At 38.9% G+C, this 20,270-nt stretch overlaps 2 protein-coding genes across 2 annotated transcripts; both read left to right on the plus strand.

Moving 5' to 3' along the window:
- The first annotated feature begins 1,243 nt into the window (after positions 1–1,243).
- On the plus strand, positions 1,244–5,572 carry LOC146333417 (high choriolytic enzyme 1-like). The gene is made up of 5 exons (XM_084722851.1): positions 1,244–1,472; positions 3,449–3,566; positions 3,723–3,901; positions 4,558–4,639; positions 5,269–5,572. The coding sequence occupies exons 1-5, from the start codon at positions 1,259–1,261 to the stop codon at positions 5,435–5,437; spliced, it is 762 nt and encodes a 253-aa protein (XP_084578977.1). The 5' UTR covers positions 1,244–1,258; the 3' UTR covers positions 5,438–5,572.
- A 4,336-nt stretch (positions 5,573–9,908) lies between these two features.
- Positions 9,909–14,486, plus strand: LOC146333418 (hatching enzyme 1.2-like). The gene is made up of 8 exons (XM_084722922.1): positions 9,909–9,989; positions 10,074–10,145; positions 10,248–10,403; positions 11,056–11,176; positions 11,263–11,441; positions 13,923–14,004; positions 14,083–14,207; positions 14,361–14,486. Coding segments are annotated over exons 2-8 (666 nt in total). The 5' UTR covers positions 9,909–9,989; positions 10,074–10,144; the 3' UTR covers positions 14,363–14,486.
- Positions 14,487–20,270: the final 5,784 nt, after the last annotated feature.

A 20,270-nucleotide genomic window follows, 5' to 3' on the forward strand; every position in this document is an offset into this window, starting at 1 on the left:
TGACTTTTTATCTCGACACACCAGCAGGTTTTCACTCATTTCAACAGCTCCTGGAACGATGTACACTATTTGAGTAGACATTCATGTTCCCCAGATGATCTGCGTTATCCTATGACTTTTCCCTTATCAAAAAGTATTGGATGGATTGTTTTGAAATCTGAACCAGACATTCATGAGCTCCTCAGGATGAATGGTAATAACTTGTGAACTGGTGATTCTACAGTTTTTCATCAGGGTCAAATTTGAATGTGTCCTATACCTTTTTTATTATGACAAAGTAACCAAGTAAAGTGACATGGTATGACCCATAGCCTGAGCTGGACTTATATTGGCATATTTTAACATGCTTAGCTAAGCTAAGACTGTGAACATGGTCAACATTATATTTCATCATCATTTACCTCAAGGCACTGTGATTAATACAGCCTCAGAGAGATGCTGGTTTACTCTTGTCACATCTTGAAGCTGTTATTAAGTAATAACTGCCACTTACAATTAAAGAGAATTTGTCAAGAGGCTTTTGGTGAACACTACACCATATTAGGATGAAAGTTAGCTGACTTTCCCTCCTAAATAAGTTCAAGCACTTCTGTTTTCCCAGCGTTTTCTTGGTCTGCTGTTGCTGCTGCCGTCATCCATCCAGCCATGATCCTCAAAGCAGCTGTGTTTTTTCTATTTGGCAGGCAACACCATTGAGGATGATGAATTCAGTGTGTCTACATTGTTAGAGAAGGCATGTTCATCTCCACTGCATCTGCTTTATTCATTCCCTTTCATGACATGATAATTCCAGCAGGAAATGGAACTGAGAACAACACAAACATCTTACACCGAATAGAACAAAAATATTTATCAAGTTATTTTAGCTAGGCAAATTGAAAGTTAAAGGTTTTGAATTTGAAATGTTTGAACTAAATATACATTTTCATCTAAATTTTGTGCACAAAATTTGAAATTTTGTTTCAGATTGAAATTGTATTGAACTTGTATTACTTTCAACCTGTGAGTTTTATTTCAGTTTTGGAGTTCCAAATTCAGTTTTCAAAGTCAGTACTATTAAATTCAGAGTGTTAGTTTGTGCTGGCACTAAAATAACTCCATATATCCATATTTTACTAAAGAAATCACAGTACAAGTCTGTACTGTGACACCTACATTATGTATAACAGTACTAACCTGTAAGCAGAGAAACTTCACTCCAAACAGAAGAATCATTTCAGATTTGACCTGCCATTATCAGAGGAGTGGAATCAAGAAAATGAAATGCTTCACAACAACAACAAACATTTTCTCAGACATACTCATTCCTCATTTTGCAGGAAAGGACCTAGATGAGCCTCTGGTGATGTTTGGAGACATTGCAGTGCCCACAGGTCTACAGAACGCTGATCCCTGCATAGAACGAGGATGCCTGTGGCCTAAAGCCTCTGATGGCAACGTCTATGTACCCTACCTTATTTCCAACCAGTACTGTAAGTCTGAACGACTGTATTATAGAGTAAATATAACTCCAAAAGTGCTCCAATATCACATGTACACTTCATGCTAGTTATTCTATGATTTTTAGTTGTTACTTTACATATTTCATGGCAAGAGTAATAGCTTGTGGTAGCACTTAAAGGGCTAGTTCACCCAAAAATGATAATTCAGTCATTATCTACTCACCCTCATGCTGACTGAGGGTCAGGTTTAGTTTTTTAGTCCACAAAACACTGCTGGGGATTCACAGGGAAACAGTGTTGCACGCTGGGGCTTTAGGAGACTTTGATTACAGCAGACGAGCAGTATGGAGGCATTTTATGTTTTTATTCTGATGGTTTTTTTACATTTGGAAACTGGTCACCATTCACTTCCACTGTTTTGTAGATTCTGCAACACTGCTTCCTGTGAAACTCCAGCAGTGTTCTGTGAATTAAAAAACTAAACCTGACCATCAGTTGGTCTGAGGGTGAGTAGATAATGACTGAACTTTTATTTTTGGCAGAATTTTCCTTTTAATAGTATAAGCACTAGTTGTAGTGTAAGTAGGAGCAGTATAAAGATTATACGTATAAGTATTTTGAGTCACCTGTAGTTTTGTAATAGTAGTAGTAGTAGTACTAGTAGTAGTAGTAAAAGTGGTAAAAGTAGCAATGCCATTTGCAGTAGTAGTTGTAGTGCCTGTTGTAGCAGTATAGCAGTAGTGTCAATAGTATGTGAAGAGTGCTGTGGTTTTGATTAGTGTGCAGGAACAGTGATGCCCTGTGTCTCTGTACTATGCTGTTGTTTTACATAAATGATTTGCAGCAGTGTTTCTCATCTTTCTTATAAACCCAAACTTATTCTACACTTGCGCATTATGAAAGTTTGGTTGTGCAACGTCACTTGTTTCACTGTCTGTTGTCAGTGGCATCGGTTTTGAGGAAAAAAAGAGGAGAGACAGAAGAGGAAGGGGAGAGCACTTTTGTGTAAACGCAGCAGCACGTGTCCAGTGAGAGCGCTGCAGTCAGAGGCAGGAGGACAGAGAAAACAGAGGAGAGTTAAAGCAGCAGTTCATTGGTGCCAGAAAATGAAACATATGCACGTCCTAATGAGATGTATTGATATGCTAGTGCTGCATCATTTTTTTCGGATTCATGTACAGCTTTTTACACATCAAAGCCTGATGCATTGGATACATGAGTAAATTGTTACACCCCTATTTTCTTTATTAAATAGAAAAGGAAAATTGATCTCTCTCTGAATCCAAGTTTCTCTCTTTTGCTGAAATAAGATTAGCTTCAATTGCCTCGTTAACTCCATAAAACACACTTCATTGACAGTCTTTAGACAGACAGACTGTCTTTCCACTGTTACAACAATCCTTGCTTCACTGTTAGAGTTAGATGTGAAAACAGTGCAGCTCTACAGGCTGTTTTTCTCTCACTTCTCTTTCAGGCACAGAGCACCGTCCTCCAGCCAGTGGCTGCGTACTGAATGAGAGTGTGTCGTGGAGCAGCACCTGTCACACACACACACACCATTACATTTGCAAAATAAAATAACAAAAGTTGCTCCAAAAAAAACCTACAGCCACTGGCATCCAAGAATATATTCATCCATTGGTCCAACCATAAGGCCGATGGTCCATCCATTGAGCCTGTATAGGTCGGACAGTCTGCTCCCACTGGTTAATGTGAACTTTTTAAATAACACTTGTGGTGCTGGAGAGTGAGTGACCGTGCACATTCAGAAATACATAACATATTTCATCATCATCAATTGTTAAAACACAAGGTAACAAAACTTAACAATTACTGTTAGCTAATGTGTTAAGGGAATAGCAGAGCATTAGCAGCAGTACCAGCAGTAGCTGTAGTAGTAGTAGTGGTAGCATTAGTAGTATTAGTAGTATGACTTAATATGATAACAAAGTGAAAGATGACAACAACAAAATGCTCTAAACTGGTAATATTTTCTTACCGTCTAGCCCGAAGAAAGAGAGACACCATCATCAGAGGTCTGCGGTCTTTTGCTGCATCCACCTGCATCCGCTTCACCCCCTTGAATGGTCAGGCTGACTTTGTGAACATCCAGTCTCACTCAGGGTATGGACCACACAATGCACATCCCACATCTGCATGAATGCACTTATAAGCCCTATTTACAACTCTGTTGAGTCTCAGATCAAAGGAAGCCATGTGGGATATTTTCAAGGTTTTTCAAGCTTTATTGTTTGTTAGTTACTTATCACTCTCTGTCAGGTGCTACTCGTATGTTGGACGCCGTGGTCGTGGCCAGGTGGTGTCTTTGAGTCGGCAGGGCTGTGTTTTCCAGTGGGTTATCCAACACGAGCTGCTTCATGCCCTGGGCTTCAACCATGAACAGACCCGATCCGACAGGGACCTGCATGTTCGCATCCTGCTGGAGAACGTCCAACAAGGTGGGTCCTGTTGCAGGCAAGTCTTGACCAACAATTTGAAAAATATTCCACCATGTTGAACAGTCATTCCCAATCACTGGGTTGGGACCCACAGGTGGGTCACAGGAGATTTTGTTTAGGTCATCAAATAAATAATAAGAAGAAATTTAGAAAACGAAAGGAAGAAATTTAGTAGTATTTGAATTATATTATTGTAGTTCAGTAGTCTAAAATGTTCTATATCGATTTCCTGATGAGAGGAAATAAAACCAATGAGATGTCCTGTCAACTCAGCCTAAATGCATTTATTTCTCATTTATAAAGTATCTAACATGTGTGCATGTTTGCAATAACATGCATCAAGATTACGGCTACAAATAATTTATTGCCTGTCAATGAGTCCATTATATTCAAGATTGATCGTTCAGCTGTTTGTGAAAAAAGGTGAAAAACATCAATCGGTGTTCAAAATGATGTCCTCAAATGTATAAATAAAAAAATAAAAACATGACTGGGCTTAACTATCATGTAATTTCAGCAGTATAGATGGTATAGGTGTTGGTGAGCAACCATAATTAGTTTGAAACTGGTTTGACTTTCTGAACTTTTCTGGCCTTTTGATTGTCAAACTGTAATAAAACAGATTATATCTAACCGAGCTGTGTGACCTTCTGCAGGACAGGAGCACAATTTCAGGAAGATCAACACAAGGAACCTTGGCACTCCCTATGACTACAACTCTATCATGCATTATACAAGGTAGTGTATCACTGCACTCATTGAATATAATTATGTATTATGAAATCATGTAATGAATCATGAATCAGGAGGATGACAGACTAATTAGCAAGCCTGAGAAGAGGCACTTTTTATATGATCCACAGCAGCCTTTTTATGTTAATATTCCCAAAGAGAACAGGTTTTGCAAGGAAACAGGAAGCTGTTGGGAGCTACAAGTATGTAAACTGTCCTCCAACTATATAGAAACAAAACTGACTTCAGAAAATTACTTTAGTTTTGAATAAATAGGTACTTAACTTACTTATCAAAAGAAGGAAAAATTACATGCTACTCTGCTGCAACATCACTTGCACTATAAAAAAAAAACTCACGATAAAAAATGTAGTACACTGAGATTCTGCATGCAGTAATGCAGTAGAACTAGAATATGATTCATGCACATGCATGTGAGCATGTGATCTACATCAAGTTTGTACAGGGCCTTGTGTCAGATTACATGTTTTCAGGTTCTTGTTGAGTTCTTCTCTTTAGCCTGTCCATACATCAGTTTTCCAGCGGTCAGTAAGCTGTATGGGAATGAACGAGTTAAGAAAGACTACATGGTGGCAGGTGTACGGTTTAACCCTTTAATCACTGTGTATCCCTAGGTTTGCCTTCTCTATGAACGGACAGCCGACCATCATTCCCATCCCCAACCCTGATGTAGCCATTGGCAGGGCCACCGAAATGAGTCCCATTGACATCCGTCGGGTCAACATCCTTTATCGCTGCAGTAAATACCTTCTTACCCATGTAGCCTACTACCTCCCCAACTAAATGAGTGAACTAGAAAAATGGCAACCTGTGTATGTTTGTGTACTTTGTAGCAGTATCATAAAAAACTCAAACTCATTTCAGATTCGACTGCTTCAGGACATGACCCGGAGCCTGTGCAAAGAAACCATTTCCTCTAGAGATGAAATTAAGATGTTTCTTTTGACTTGCACACACTATTATGAATGTGATCTAAAGCAAGTACAGTATAAGGTTTAGCTGAACCTTGCCATACATTCTGTCCTCAGGAGGTTCCCATCTCTTCACTATTTAGTAGCTTTTATTCATTGATTTATATTTAGTCTTTTTTCGGGGGCGGTGCAGTGGTTAGCACTGCTGTCTCACAGGAAGAAGGTCCTGAGGTCAAATCCCCCAGTTGGCTGGGGCACTGGCGGATGGTGGGGTGGAGTTTGTATGTTCTCCTTGTGTCTGTGTGGGTTCTCTCTGGGTACTCTGGCTTCCTCCCACAGTCCATATATGCATTACACATAAATGTGTAAATACTGTTCAAACATTGTAAACATATTCAATTTTGTTCCAACAGGAAATCAAGAGGAAATGAGGCAGATTGATGGCAGAAATGCATCTTGGACTGAATGCATGTGCTTCAATAAAATTCAGAGATGATTAAATTAGCTTTCAGGTCAACACCTGATGAGAAATGACAAGTGTGATCAATGACAAGTGTGATATTACATGATAACAAATTTACACTTATGTTAGATAACTGCTTGCAAGCTTGCTTGAATAAAAGTGTATTTTCAATGATCTTAACCTCGTGTCAGCCTGTTCCTGTCTGCCACTAACATACACATTTTGACCTGAAAAGATCTAAGTGACCAAGTCTTATACCAGCATCACTGTCACACAGATTTAAACTTGCAGAACATTCATCTGGAAGCACAACTCTGTAAAACTATGCAGGCAATAAGCAGCATTTACATTATCTGAGCCCAGTGAAGCTACTTGATAAAAACACAGATGGTCAAACACACGTTGAGGTTTTTTTTTTTTTCTGGCCTCACTCTGAATGCCAGACTCAGCAGGTACAGTTTGTCAACTGACACACACCTGTGGAAATGAATCACTTTTTAATTCTGAAAGGACAGAAGGTGTGCGTTGTGAATAATACAACCTGTAAAAATATGATCATCTTTATGTCACTGTGTCTTCATTTTGTAATAGACTGTTTTAGATTGTAAATTGCTTCTTCTCTTGCTGATTTTTCTATTTGAGGTGGACAAAAAATCAAGGGTGTGTTTTATTGCACTGCTCACATGTTGCTTTTATTTTGTATCAATCAATCAGTCAGACTTATACTTGTATAGCACTTTTCGCACAAAGAGAAGTACTTCACACAATAACAACAATAAAACAGTACCAGAGTCGTACTAATACAGAGTCTTTTCAAAGCCATATTTGACTTCAGGTTATTAACAAGCTTGAACAGTGCAGTGTCTGTGCTGTAACTGGCTCAAAAACCAGACTGGTCTTTTTCAAAAATACTGTGGCCAATCATAAAATAGCTTAACTGATTAAAAACAAGTTTCTCTAAAATTTTACTTTAAAATGGCAGATTGAACACTGGTCTGTAGTTGTCAATTAGAGCTGAATTTTCACATGCATCAGACACCGCAAGAAGGAATTCACTGTCACTTCCTGCTGCCACTAGGTGGCGGTATGATAACATCTCCTGATTGTTGTGTAGATGTGTTCAGTGTGTGACTATGGGCAAACATGTGAAGCTTGGTGCAGATCAGATCATTTATCCCAAATTTGTAGCATTTTCCGGTTTCATGGCAAGACATCACAAGTTGACACAATGCCACGGCCATTCTGTTCAACACCGACCAAATCTTTTAATAACGTTTGATCACAGACTTGTCTAGATGGTACACAACAATTTTGAAGTCAATTGGATTATTTCTGTTAGAGGAATTTGTTAAAATGAAACGCCTAGAAAACGCCAAAATTGACCACAAAATTCATGTCATATGTTTTGGCCTGGACTGTTAAAAAAGTTTCAGGCAGATTCGACCAAATACCCTGAAGTTCCGGCCACTTCCTGTGTTTTGGCAAAACATAAACCTTCACTGTGCTCTCAGGGCAACGCCGTTTGATCATATGTCCTGATCTTCACAATATAGCATTACCAAGGTCTGAGAACCTGTTTGACCAGAAGCAGGGAGCAGCACTTCAACATTTCCTGTTGCCAGCAAGTGACGCTATGACAATCATAGAATATTGTCGGGACAACTATGAAACTTTGGTGTAGATCGGACCATTTACGCTAGAGTTATAGCAATTTCATGTTTCATGGTGAGACATCAAAATTGAATGCCATGCCACGCCCACACCCTTTAACAATAGCAAAATCTTTTTATAACTTTTGATTACATAGTAGTGTAAATGTTATACAGTGACTTTGAAGTCTTTCTGATTAATCCTGTAGGAGTAATTCGTTAAAATACAACATGTGGAAAACCTATGGCTATGGGTCCGTCTAGACTTTATTTTTTAGTTTTTTTAAGCCCTCAAAAAGGCAAATAATTTTTTGGGTGATTTGAGAAAGAACAATAGGGTCCTCACAGCAGAGGTACTCTGGCCCTCATTAATACAATCCATGAAAATCAAGAAAATAAGAACAAAAATCAAAACTAACAGACTTTAATTTACCCTCTGCAGGTCTTTAAAGACCTTGCAACAGTCAGTAAATTGGAAAAGAGTTTGGGAAAATGTCTAACTCTCTTCTCGAAATTATAATTATCAAATGATCAATTTCAAATTAATTCAGAGATTCTATTTAACCCCCAGGAAACGCTTTCAACTCCAACTTTGTCACACACCCCTTTGCACATTATATAATAATAATGAAGTTGGAACATATTTACATATGATGTGGGACTGTCCAGATGGTAAGCATTTTTGGTGTAGTGTAGCACCACTGTGCCACCAGTACAAAAAAATATGATTTAGTATTTATTTTTGCTCAGTGTGAGCTGGGATAGGCTCAATGATAAGCAGTTACAGAGAATGAATGAATGAATGAATGGATGACTGAATGGATGAATTATGTATCATTTACAATATCAATTATTTGTCAGTAGCATAAAGGGACTTCAACTTGCATTTTTGAAAACCCTGTGTTCTAGTGGGTATATTCTATAGTGATGAATAAATAGACTTAGCTGCTGTTACTTTGTAACAAGTGTCAGTTTTCCCACCCAGACTTGTATGGACATGTGTCTGTCTGTGTACTTGTGTATGTACATTATGTGACTGATAAGCCTGGGAGTTCAGCTGATTCTTTGGGTTTCTTAGAACCCAGATAATCCATATTTGGGCTTACAGACATATTTACACATGTATAAAAACCTGAGTGAAACCTCTGCTGCACACAGAGGATCTAAGGTGAGTTCGACTCTGAATGTTGGCAGCAGAATACCATGAAGAAGACTGCACTTCCTCTCAGTGTTTGTAGCTGTAGCTGTCTGTTATTTGGTTCAAACGTTGTATGTTTCTTCTGAGTGGAAGCTGAAGCTGATTCATGTCTGTGTCCTGCAGGTCTGCTGGGATGGCTCACATATCTGTTTTCAGGTTCTCAGCTCTGGCTCTGCTGCTGCTGTCTGCCTGCCGTTGGGCAGACAGTAAGGTGGGACCCATCAACAGTGACAGCACAGTGTTGGTTATGTGGCATCACTTAACATGTACTTTTAAAGGTCCAGTGTGTCAGATTTGGCAGAATATGGCAAAACTGGAATATAATATTCATATTCAAGCATGTTCTCATTTCCCAAACTTTCCCAAATGTCATCACACAGTTTGAAATCTGAAAATCTTCTGAAGCCCACCCAAACCTTTAACCACATCTCTAATTAACATGTTAGACTAGGTCAAATAAATTAAGAATAACACATAATTAAAACCCCATGGTTTTTTAAGTAGTTCTGATTATTTTTTTCCTTCAATATTTTATGGTAATTTCAGACTTCTAAAATTGAACTTAAAATTTTCTAACTGATTTATTTTTCATGACCTCTCAAGGATCACCTGCAGGGTCCTCATGGCCCACCAGCAGACCACGTCCCACAATTTGGGAACTGCTGCATTTAGTGTAATATAAAATAGGAATTACTGTGTTTTCTTAGAGCATCTCGTCTTCCATGAGAGCCACCCTGCTGCACTTCACCTTTTCTACAGCAGCCCTGAATGGACAATCCAAACACTCTGGATTCGGCCTTTTGCAGTTTTTATAAGTTTCATGATTAGTGTAGGTTCTCCTACATGGGGCAACCTGTTTGCAATCTGCAGACTCACCTCTAGATGCTGCTAAATCCAACACACTGGTGTATAGTGCACTCTATCTGCAAAGCTTTAGGTTCTACCTTGTTCTACATCTTTGTACTTCTAACAGCTTTAATGTGAACATGTCGCTTTGGTTATCTGGCTGACAAATTCTGTTTACTTCCAGCTGTAATTTCTCCTCATGTGTTTCTAATATTTTGTCTATATTTTGTTTTTTGCTTCCCTAATTGCACGCTGAACCTGCAGACAGGTATGTAATTTCATCCAATGACCAGACCTATTTTATGGACATGCATAGTACTAACATTGTGTTGTTGTTGATGTCACTGAGCAGAGGACACTGCAGAGGAGGACTCAGGGGAGCTTTCTGTCTCTGAACTTCTGGAGAGAGCCAACAGTGATCTGAGTGAGTGTGAGCTGCTGCAGCCATCATGTTGCTCATGGTCAGTTTCCTCTTCCGTTAGCAGCAGTCTAACAGGTTTTCAAGTTCCTGTATGATGTGTTTCAGTGCGTGGCGACAATGAGCCCATCCTGACTGGAGGAGACATTGCCATTGACAGCGAGGCAGAGAGAAACGCAGACCCTTGCACCAGCCAAGGCTGCATGTGGGGCAAGTGGACTGATGGGAAGGTCTACATTCCTTATTACATCGCCAGTCACTTCTGTGAGTGTCAGACAGAGAACTGTGAGGCCCAAATATCCTCTGTCTTCATGCTGTGGGTTTTCACTTGTGATGCAGCCGGTTGAAGCAGCAAGATGTTTGAAAGTGAGATAGAGTGGAGATGTAACTGTTCATACATGATTCATACATTACATGAATAACAAAACATGCAAAAACCACATAAAACTAAAATAACAGTCAGCAAAAAGTAAAATCCATTGCAGTCAGAATTCATTATAAACTGCTGAGTCACTCATCTGATCTGTATTTGAATGCACTTTCACTCATTATGAATTTATTGCCTTGTGGCAGCAGAATACATCACACAGGTCATCAGAAAGTCCTCCAAGCTAACTGAACCTGATTGACTCAAAAACTTAGAAACAGACTTAAAGAAACTCACTAGCTAAGTCACCAACACAACCCATAATGCAACACGCTGTAGGAGCCACTGTTACATTGGAAATCTCTCCATTCAAAAAGAACATTGACTGTAATGAATCTATAATCATCTGAACTATAATATGACAGCCACATTTCCAACATAACTCCCAGAGCAGAAAAGCTGTTATATGTTGGGGCCAGTATGCTACTGTGTTTTTCTTGTGCTGTGAAATTTTAAAAAGCTGTGTGTTGTGTGGCGTTGTCCTGTCAGCCTCCCGTGAGAAGGCCATCATTACCCGTGGACTGGAGTCCTTCTCCTCCTTCTCCTGCATCCGCTTCAGGCCCAGCAGAAGCAGCGACCGTGATTGGCTGAGCATTGAGTCCAAGAATGGGTAAGAAACACACTTAAACCTACAGTTTGAGTTGGCAGCTTTTCTTACACCTTACTGTTCTTCACCTCATCTCTGATCCTGTCCAGCTGCTACTCCTACGTTGGCCGTCGTGGTGGTAAGCAGGTGGTGTCTCTGGCTCGTCGTGGATGCCTTTACCATGGCACTGTCCAGCATGAGCTGCTGCATGCTCTTGGATTCAATCATGAACAAACCCGCTCTGACAGGGACAACCACATCAGAGTCCTGCTGCAAAATGTCCAGTCTGGTAATGCAGTTGTTTATTATTCACAATGGTACATTTAGAGAAGAGACCAGGAGACTGCAGACATGTACATTCACATAGATTTGTTTTCTATTAATTTCAAGACTAAACTCTGTGAACAAACACACTGATCATACTTTATAGTCATACAAATCTGATATTGGACAAATCTGCAAAACCGCAGATTACACAATTTTTAATTTACAAAATGATCCAATACTTTGGTTTATGATTGAATAACCAAAACTAATGGCAATCCCATAAACTTCAGGTGTACTTTGATAGAACACAATACTACAGTATAATCTGCTGAACATGACAAGGTTAGCATTATTATTTTCAGATGGTTTTTACACATAGCTGTGTCCTCTGTACAGCCTCACAGAGCCTCTTCTTGTTTATGTTCTGTAAAAATAAAATGTTAAAAATCATGTTTGACTCAAACATCTTGAGTATTGAAAAGACCATGTTTCCTCATGGAATGACAGAAAAACAGAAACAAAACACACAAAAAAATATAAATACTTATGGTGGAGAAAGAGCTCTCTGTAAGAACAGCAGCTCCATGGTGCTTCCTAGTGGACAAAAAGAGCTCATCACATCACTGATCACTACATGAGACACAAGCTGCAACTTATCTAAGTATATATTACACATGAGAAAAATATCATGAACTCATCATGTACTCAGTTACACACAATCAATGTAATGTATTCTCACGAAAAATTATATCTGTATTATTCAGATATTAAGCAACATATTTATATGTAGGAAAACATCAGATAACTTCTGTTGCTGTTTTACAAATCTGCAAACAGGAGAAATGATTCAGACAGAGCAACTTCACTTCTGTCTGTAAAGATTGCTAAACACCCATCTTGACATAAAGACCGGAGGCTCCCTAATAACACAGTACAGTATTTCACCTTGATGGGTGTGGTTTTTGCAGGACGTATCAGTGCACACTTCAGCAGGCTTATGGGTGAGCTCTGTGATCATTTCAGCCTGTGCTTTGAGTACACAAAAATAGCTAGCTTGTTTCTAAATCTTGGGAGATTAGATAAAGTAGACTGAATAACAGACACATGCTTTATGATGTTTGTAAGCCTTTTAAGACTATTTGGACAAGGTACTACATTCATATCAGAATACAGACCCCACATCTTAGTACAAGTTTATTGTTGGACATATTTTGGTCCATCTTGTCAATATATTTTGGTACTATTTAGTTCAGGGGTTTGATCATATGTCCTGATCAACTGCATGAGTCATTGAAGGGAAACTACAACTTACCTACCTCTGTATTTACCGCTACACTCCTGATTCAGTTATATTTTCCAGCATAGAGTTATGATGGTCAATTTAAGAATGATCAACAGTCTGGTAAAAGTCATTTGAAGGTAAGTCTTATGTTAGCCGCATTTGCTGGTTGTTAGTCCAGCAAAAATCATTACTGTTTATTTCTTCTTTTTTTTTATTTCTTTTTTTCCTTTTATTCAATTTGTGTATTTACAGACAATGTGTGAGCAGACCAACAAAAACTGTTTATTGACCACTAATGCAACTCGTCGTCCGATATTCCTATATTCTTTGAAGAGCGGGTACTGTTTTTTACGCCTTTTAGATATTTCTCTGGGTAACTGGTCATTCATACCAAACAGTGTATCCTTCAGCTCCCTGCCTTTGCTTTTAACCAGTTCCTTCAGTTGAAAATGTTCTAATTTGGCAATTATAGGTCTCGCACCCTTTTTGCTTTTGCTGCCTTGGTGATGCATGCAATGGAACGCGATGTTTTCGATTGAATCTGGTGGAAGTTTTAAGGAGTTTAAAAAACCTCCTAAAAAGCCTTCTCTGGGTTGTTTTACCTTATTGCCGGTGAAAATGAGATTGTCATGCTGGATGTCCAGTTCTATTTCTTTTAGAGTTTTATTTTGTTCAGTGACTTTCAATAACTTTCAGCCAGTATCTAGCAGCAACAGCACGCCGCCATGTTGGAATCACAGGTGATCAATCTGCTCAGTGCTGCCACCTCTCTGCCGTCTCAGTCAGACATCAAAGCCTCCCCCCAGACATCACAGCCTCTTCCATTTATATTTAAAGTTACAATCTGGCATGAAGTCTCCAGAATGCTTAATCTTGGGGTTACACCAAAGGTTAGGTTAATAAACAGCTTTATGCGGTTGCAGTTTTGCTAGTTTATCTAAAAAAAAAGCTGGCAAGAATGTGCATCAGGCACGTGAGGCAAGATCTAATGCAGGTGGTTTTCAGGGAGTTCTGTAAAGACTGAGAGAGAAAGAGGTAATTCAGCACACTGCCCCCTGCTGGCTATGACCTAGAATGTACACAGCACACATTGGTAAGGCTAAACAGTATAGTGTACATAGTGTTGAAAAATGTTAAATACACATGAAAACAAAATAGATGAACACAAATGTGAGCATTATCACACAAACAAATGTTAACTTTATCTTTGTTATTTTTTAGGAATGGAGCACAACTTCAGGAAGATTGCCACCCTGAACCAGGGCACTCCCTATGATTACAACTCTGTCATGCAATACCACAAGTGAGAACATGCTGCTTCACTTCAGTCCTGCTGTGTGTCATCATACATGCGTGTTAACCGCTCTGTTTGCTGTTGTAGGTACGCCTTCTCCAAGAACAACCAGCCCACCATGCTCCCCATCCCCAACTCCAACGTGTCCTTTGGCAACGCTAAGGAGATGAGTCGCAATGACATCGCCAGGCTCAACACCCTCTACAAGTGCTGTGAGTGGCCACATGAGCACACACATACATACATACAACTAGATAGATAGATGTACATGCACACAGGCACTGACACACACTGCTTACTACATTCAACACTGCTATTCCACTCTGTTTTTACTGAGTTCACCTGTGTGCTGTTCACTGTTACAGAGAGAGCCTGTTCACACATGCTGAGAGATCAGAGGGAGTTTTGTCTCCCCATGCTCACTGAACACCAGAAGCTGCAGAGCTGAACTCATCAGCAATGATCAAACAATAAAGTTGCTCTGAAACACAGCACCCTCTTTTCACTCTGTCAATACATCCTTGTTTGTTCTCTCAAAAGTTAAAGAATACTTATTTAAGCATTTGTTTATTCTTAACAAGCAACTGGTTGCTTTTCTCATCTGATATCAAGTGTGAGGATGCCATTATAATGTCAATATTTAGTCTATAAGTTATAGACTAAACATTGAGTAGTAACTGCTTCTATAATATGTCTAACAGAATGAATAAAAACTGGGATGACATATAGGGATTTTTTTACTGAGAACATGCAAACAGGTCCAGTAAAAAAAAAAAAGGCAAACAGTAGTACATCCAGCAGGTAACATTTAGACTGGGGAATGGTTTCAATGTCACATTGCCTGAACCAGTATATAATTTGACTTAGAACTGACTTTATTCTGTGTGTTTGTAAGATTCAGCGCATGAGTGCACACTCACACACACATGCAAAAACCCTTGGTGCTTTGGTGCCACAGTATTGTGCTTAACCAAGCAGCTAGCCAGTTTTGCTAGCTATCACATGGAAATACTACTATGGAGCTACGGCCTCTCAGAAAAAGTCTTCATTCCAATCTCAAGGTGGGTCACCTAAAGGTCAGACAGCAGCACCATCAGCTGAGAAACTCATGTCAAGGCATTTGAGTTCCAACAGAGCCCCAAATGCCCAGCAAGGTATATGAATTGCTTTTATTGGAGCGCCACCTTGTGGAATATGAAGGTATTGAATTGAATTGAATTGAATTGAATTGAATTGAATTCCACTTAATTTCTATATTTCAGTCCCTCAAGAATTTCACAGCCTTTTTTGTAGCCTAAAATGCCTGATTTCAGGTGGCTTATCTAAAAAATTGAAATGCATGTTGTGATGCTTTTTTTTTTTTTTGCATTTTTTGCAGGACCAAGAGAAAATTGCAAAAGAAAGTTGCATTTTTTTTGTATGATTCATTAAAAATCTAAGGCAACTTGTTCCAGGGAGAACAAAAAAATGCTCAGAATTACAAAAATGATAGAAATGTGCTTAATTTGTGAATGAAAAGTGTACCAGGGGGTATTCCACAAAGAAGCAGAATCCTTTTCGAGCTCAAACTGCACAAAATTATAAAATAAAAGTGCACAGGGCGTTGATGAATGTCAATAACAATGACATGGTGTTATCTTAAATAAAAAAAAAAATAAAAAAAAAAACACAAATCCAGAAAAGAGGTGAATAATGGAATAAAAAATTGGCCTTCATGCAAGAACCACTCATATGAACAGATTTGTTCGTAAGTGATGCGAACAAGTGATTTAAGAGAACTTGTGGCATACACCAACTTTCTTTCTTTCAACACAATTTATGAGGTCCAGACCTGTCATAGAGTCATGTGCAGTCAAGTCTGCTGGTATCCAAACCGTTGTTTTTCACTGACGACTCTATATTTAATCAGTTTGAATACATTTGGAGTTTGAAAAATAAATTACACTTCATAATTATGTCAATATTATCCTGTTTTACTAAAATTAAATTTATAATATATTGTAATTTTACATATAAAGCCTATCATCATTAATTTAACGATCTATTGTTACCTGCTGTGAGATGTGTTGGTCTTATACCTGTACATGCAGGTTTATGAAGTCTCTGTTCAGGCAGACATCCTCACTTATTCTGTCTTCTGTCTCTGTGATGAAGATTTCTCCTTAACCTCCTCCTCTTGCTGCAGTCAACGATTGCCCCTTACTGTGGCAAGACATTTTTTTTTCTTTTCTTTTTTTTTAATTTTCATATTGAGACATTTATTCTTTATTTCAGTGACAGAATTACCCACTAATAACAAGTCATTAACAAGACTCACTTTGTTTCTGTTTCTTTGCTTTAGCAGGTCTTTTAATTCCACTGCTGACGCTGTTAAAAGATTTTCATTTATGGATCTCTGAAAGCAGGACGTCAAACTTCAAAACTGTAATGAACACTTCCTGACATATGGGGCAGGAAGTGCAGCAGTATATGGTATTATTGTGGCTTTACGCACAGGTGGATCATTTATACGGTTTTCTGAAGTTATGAGCATTTGTTGAATCTGACATGGTGTGCTTGTGTGAGGACTTCATATGAAAAAAGTAAGAAATTTAAGACAAGAATATGATAATGTTCTTGCATGAGGCCCATTGAGGTGGTTTATCTTTATCTTTATCTAAATGATGTTTGCGTGGGGGACTGCTCTAATTGGTGAAACTTGTGTGAAGCTACAATCATTGGTCAAATTAACTGTAGACTTTGGGTCAATCAAGGCCCCAAAGCTCTGGAAGAATCTGCCTGAAGAAATTAGGTCAGCCAAGTCAATGATCTGCTTCAAATCTCTTCTTAAGTAATACTTTTATTGGAGAGCCTTTCCTGATCTAAGTTTGAACTGTTGTGCACTGTATTTATTTCTTAAAAATGCGTTTACCTTCCTATTTTGCTCTGTACCATTTTATTTTATCTGTTTTAGCTGTTGTGTGACGCTTGATCCTGTCTGTTTTATTTTGTTGCCTTTGTGAAGCACTTTGTAATGTGAATTTTGAAAAGTGCTCTATAAATAAAGATTATTATTATTATTATTATTATTATTATTATTATTACAAAATTGGAAGGTCACACAGAATTCACAGGGATTGGTTGATTTTGCATCCGTTGTTGCAAATGCAACATTACAACTCCTTGGACTGATATTTACTGTTACAGGGTACAACCAAAATGGTGGAGTGAGCAGTACAAATTTTACAGGCTCTGAGAAAAAAGTTTGAAAATACACCCTAGAAACACTATCTCCAACTTATAAGCTGCCAAAGTGTGGGTAACTGCATGTAAAATTATACAAGTTGGATCTTGTTAAGGTATACTTACCAAAGGCTAACGCTAACTGAACGGCTCATGCAATCCAGCTAAGGCTACAGGACCATGACTACAACTTGTAGGTTCTAGAAGAGGCATGTGATGAAGAAGAACTTTGATCAATGGAAGGGTTCACGAAAATGCAACATGAACATGCCCCAGTATCCAGTCCTAATCCCAAAAAGGTAAAGACAAAAGACAGAATTAAACACTCAGGAGAAGTCACTAACAAAGTCATTCTTGATGCGATCCAAGCACTTATTAAGAGGTTTGATAAACAAGATGACCAACTCAAAGCTTTTGAAAGTCTGATGGAACCAAACACTCAAGGAATAAAGAAAATAGAGAAGAAATTGGCAAAATGAGAGAGGAAATTGCGAGCCGGGAAAAAATAAAATAACACCTTGAAGCAGATTTGTCTAGAGCAAGAAGGTTGGATCACAGGCTGGTTGGTCTACCTGAAAAGAAAAAGATGAGGACACAAGAGGCGTGGTGATTGGGTCCCAATGTCAGTGGACAAACTCTGTTCAAGATGAAGGGAGGGAGGCCAGAGTCTGTAAGGAGATGAACATTTGGTTTAAGGGGGACTTCTCAAAGGAAGACTGTGAAGCCTGAGCCAAACTGTGGCCCCATGTACAAGAGGCCAGAAGAAACGGAAAAAAAGACTTTCTCAAAGAAGGGTATGCCCTCATTGATGGACGTAGAATTGAGTCTTAAATGCTACTTCCTGAAATGTAAAGGTACAGGTATTGAACAGTGTTCCAGGAAAAAAAAAGAAAATAATAATAAAAGCCAGAGGTTAAGCTCAAATAGGAGGTGGCTTTGTTATATAGGACAACATGTTAATTCCTACACAACAGAGTGAGATTGAGTGCATGTTGAACCAATTATTTTCTAAATACTATTTCTTTCTTTCTTTGAATATTAGGTAATTGATTCATTCTTGTACACTTGATGAAAAATTCTGGAAACATCAGGGGGGAGATTCTGCACTTTTTGCGCATGGAACATCATATTCTGCAGGGGTAATGGCGTTATTTAACAGATTCCCAGGTATAATAATTTATCATAAAAAAGACACTAAAGCTCATTGGTTAATGGTGGTAATTGAGTTAAATGATGAAAAATATGTCCTATTATGTATCTATGGGTACAATAACAAAGTGGTTGATAGAGACGTATGCTGAACTTGGTAATGTTGTAAATGAATGGACCTAAACGAATAAATCTAGAACTCTGACAAAGTAATAATGAAGGGAGGTTAATGAACAGGTCAAAGCTCTTATAAATGAGGTTAAAAATCTTATGTCCAACATAAACAAATGGGAATGTTTAAGTTTAAGGTCAGGCAAGTACCAATTGACACGGGTAAAGACATATTACTAAGAAAACAAAAACAGAAGGAACTGACTGATGAAATGAATTTATTGGTGAATAATGCACATCAGTTAATAGAAAACAATAAAAGGTTGCAATCCTTGTAGTTAAAATTGGATAAGATGTACCTGGTGGGGGCAGATGGGGATTTTAATGGATCAAGGGCTGGGTGGATTGAGCGGGGAGGGAAGGGTTCATCTTGTTTTCTTGGCCTGAAGAAACAGGGACAGACCAAGAGAAGAATAGGTAGACTGATGGTCAGTGATGGTATGGTTGGGGGTTGGAGATTAATTCTGGATGAAATTTGACTTTTTTACTGCAGCCTCTCTGTTCCTCAAAAACATTGGGGATGACATGGAGGAACTGGGTGAAGAGGACGGGCACCTGCTTGATTGGGGAATTGATTGGCGTGGAGGTTGGTGCAGGGTTGAGGCAGGTGGGGAATGGTGGATTGCCAGGAATTGGTGGGCTAGCATCCAAGTCCCTGGGACATTTTTGGGGGCATGTTGGAGGGTTGCTGTGTATAGCTTTTTTGGAGTGTGTTTGGGGGGGTGCTTGTCCCCTACCATGAAAACAGTTTTAATATAGTAACCTTGATACCTGTACCAGGGGAAGACCTGTTGTTTCTGGACAATTGGAGACTAGTTTCTCTGCTGTGTGGTGACTGTAGACTACTCGCTGCAGAGCATGCTAGTTGTCTTGGTCCTTTCCTTGTAGGACTGGTGGGGGAGTGCCGGTCAGCCTTTAGCAAGGGAGGATGTGTTCACATTAACTGTAGGAGTGGTTGGACGTGGTTGACTGTGGGCTCATTGGATTCAGTTTCATTTTGTTTTGTTGACTTTTTTGTTTTGTGATGTGGAGCACAAATTTATGTTTACAACACTGAACTACTAGAAACACTAGAAGTCGTTGAAGGGTTTGATGTTTCTGTATGCAAACTGTACTACTTATATACAGTGTTGGGATACGCGTTACTGTAACACTGTTATTTTTTGCAGTAACTAACTAGTAATCTAACGCATTATTTTTTAAATTCAGCAACTCAGTTAACGTTACTACATGATGTGTTACTCTGTTATTTTACGTTATTTTTTGTGTAGTCTTGGCTAGAGACTGAGCTGCAGCCAGAGCCGTGTAGTCCTGAATCTTCGTGTGTGTGTGTGTGTGTGTGTGTGTGTGTGTGTGTGTGTGTGTGTCAGCGGGGAGATGGGAGAAGAGTCGCCCGCTTTCAGGAAGCTAGTTAGCATGATACTGGGCGTCACACGGCAAATGGGACGAAACACTTTTTCTAAGTACCTGGAGAGCGAATACGCAAAAATGGAAACCGAGCTAAAGAAAACTTAACTTAAAACTTAATGGGAGACCTTTTTTTTCATAGTAACTAAAAAGTTACTTTTCACAGTACTGTGTTACCTTTTGGTGTAAGCAATCAGTAAAGTAACTGAGTTACTTTTGAAATAAAGTAACTAGTAATGGTAATTAGTTACTAGTTTTCAGTAACTAGCACAACACTGTTGGTCAGTAACCTGGATACGCAGCCATGTTTCAAGTACTGGGTGGTA

The sequence above is a fragment of the Lutjanus erythropterus genome, chromosome 1 (genome assembly GCF_056507025.1).
Source record: "Lutjanus erythropterus isolate fLutEry1 chromosome 1, fLutEry1.hap2, whole genome shotgun sequence".
NCBI classification, from domain to species: Eukaryota; Metazoa; Chordata; class Actinopteri; order Lutjaniformes; family Lutjanidae; genus Lutjanus; species Lutjanus erythropterus.

Excerpts from the sequence above, each read along its gene's own strand:
- LOC146333417 (XM_084722851.1), top strand. The coding sequence starts at position 1,259 with ATGAAATGCTTCACAACAACAACAAACATTTTCTCAGACATACTCATT. Across the intron at positions 3,567-3,722 it reads AACATCCAGTCTCACTCAGG|GTGCTACTCGTATGTTGGAC; the intron begins GTATGGACCACA and ends ACTCTCTGTCAG. Across the intron at positions 4,640-5,268 it reads TCTATCATGCATTATACAAG|GTTTGCCTTCTCTATGAACG; the intron begins GTAGTGTATCAC and ends GTGTATCCCTAG.
- LOC146333418 (XM_084722922.1), top strand. Across the intron at positions 11,442-13,922 it reads GCTGCAAAATGTCCAGTCTG|GAATGGAGCACAACTTCAGG; the intron begins GTAATGCAGTTG and ends GTTATTTTTTAG. Across the intron at positions 14,005-14,082 it reads TCTGTCATGCAATACCACAA|GTACGCCTTCTCCAAGAACA; the intron begins GTGAGAACATGC and ends TTGCTGTTGTAG.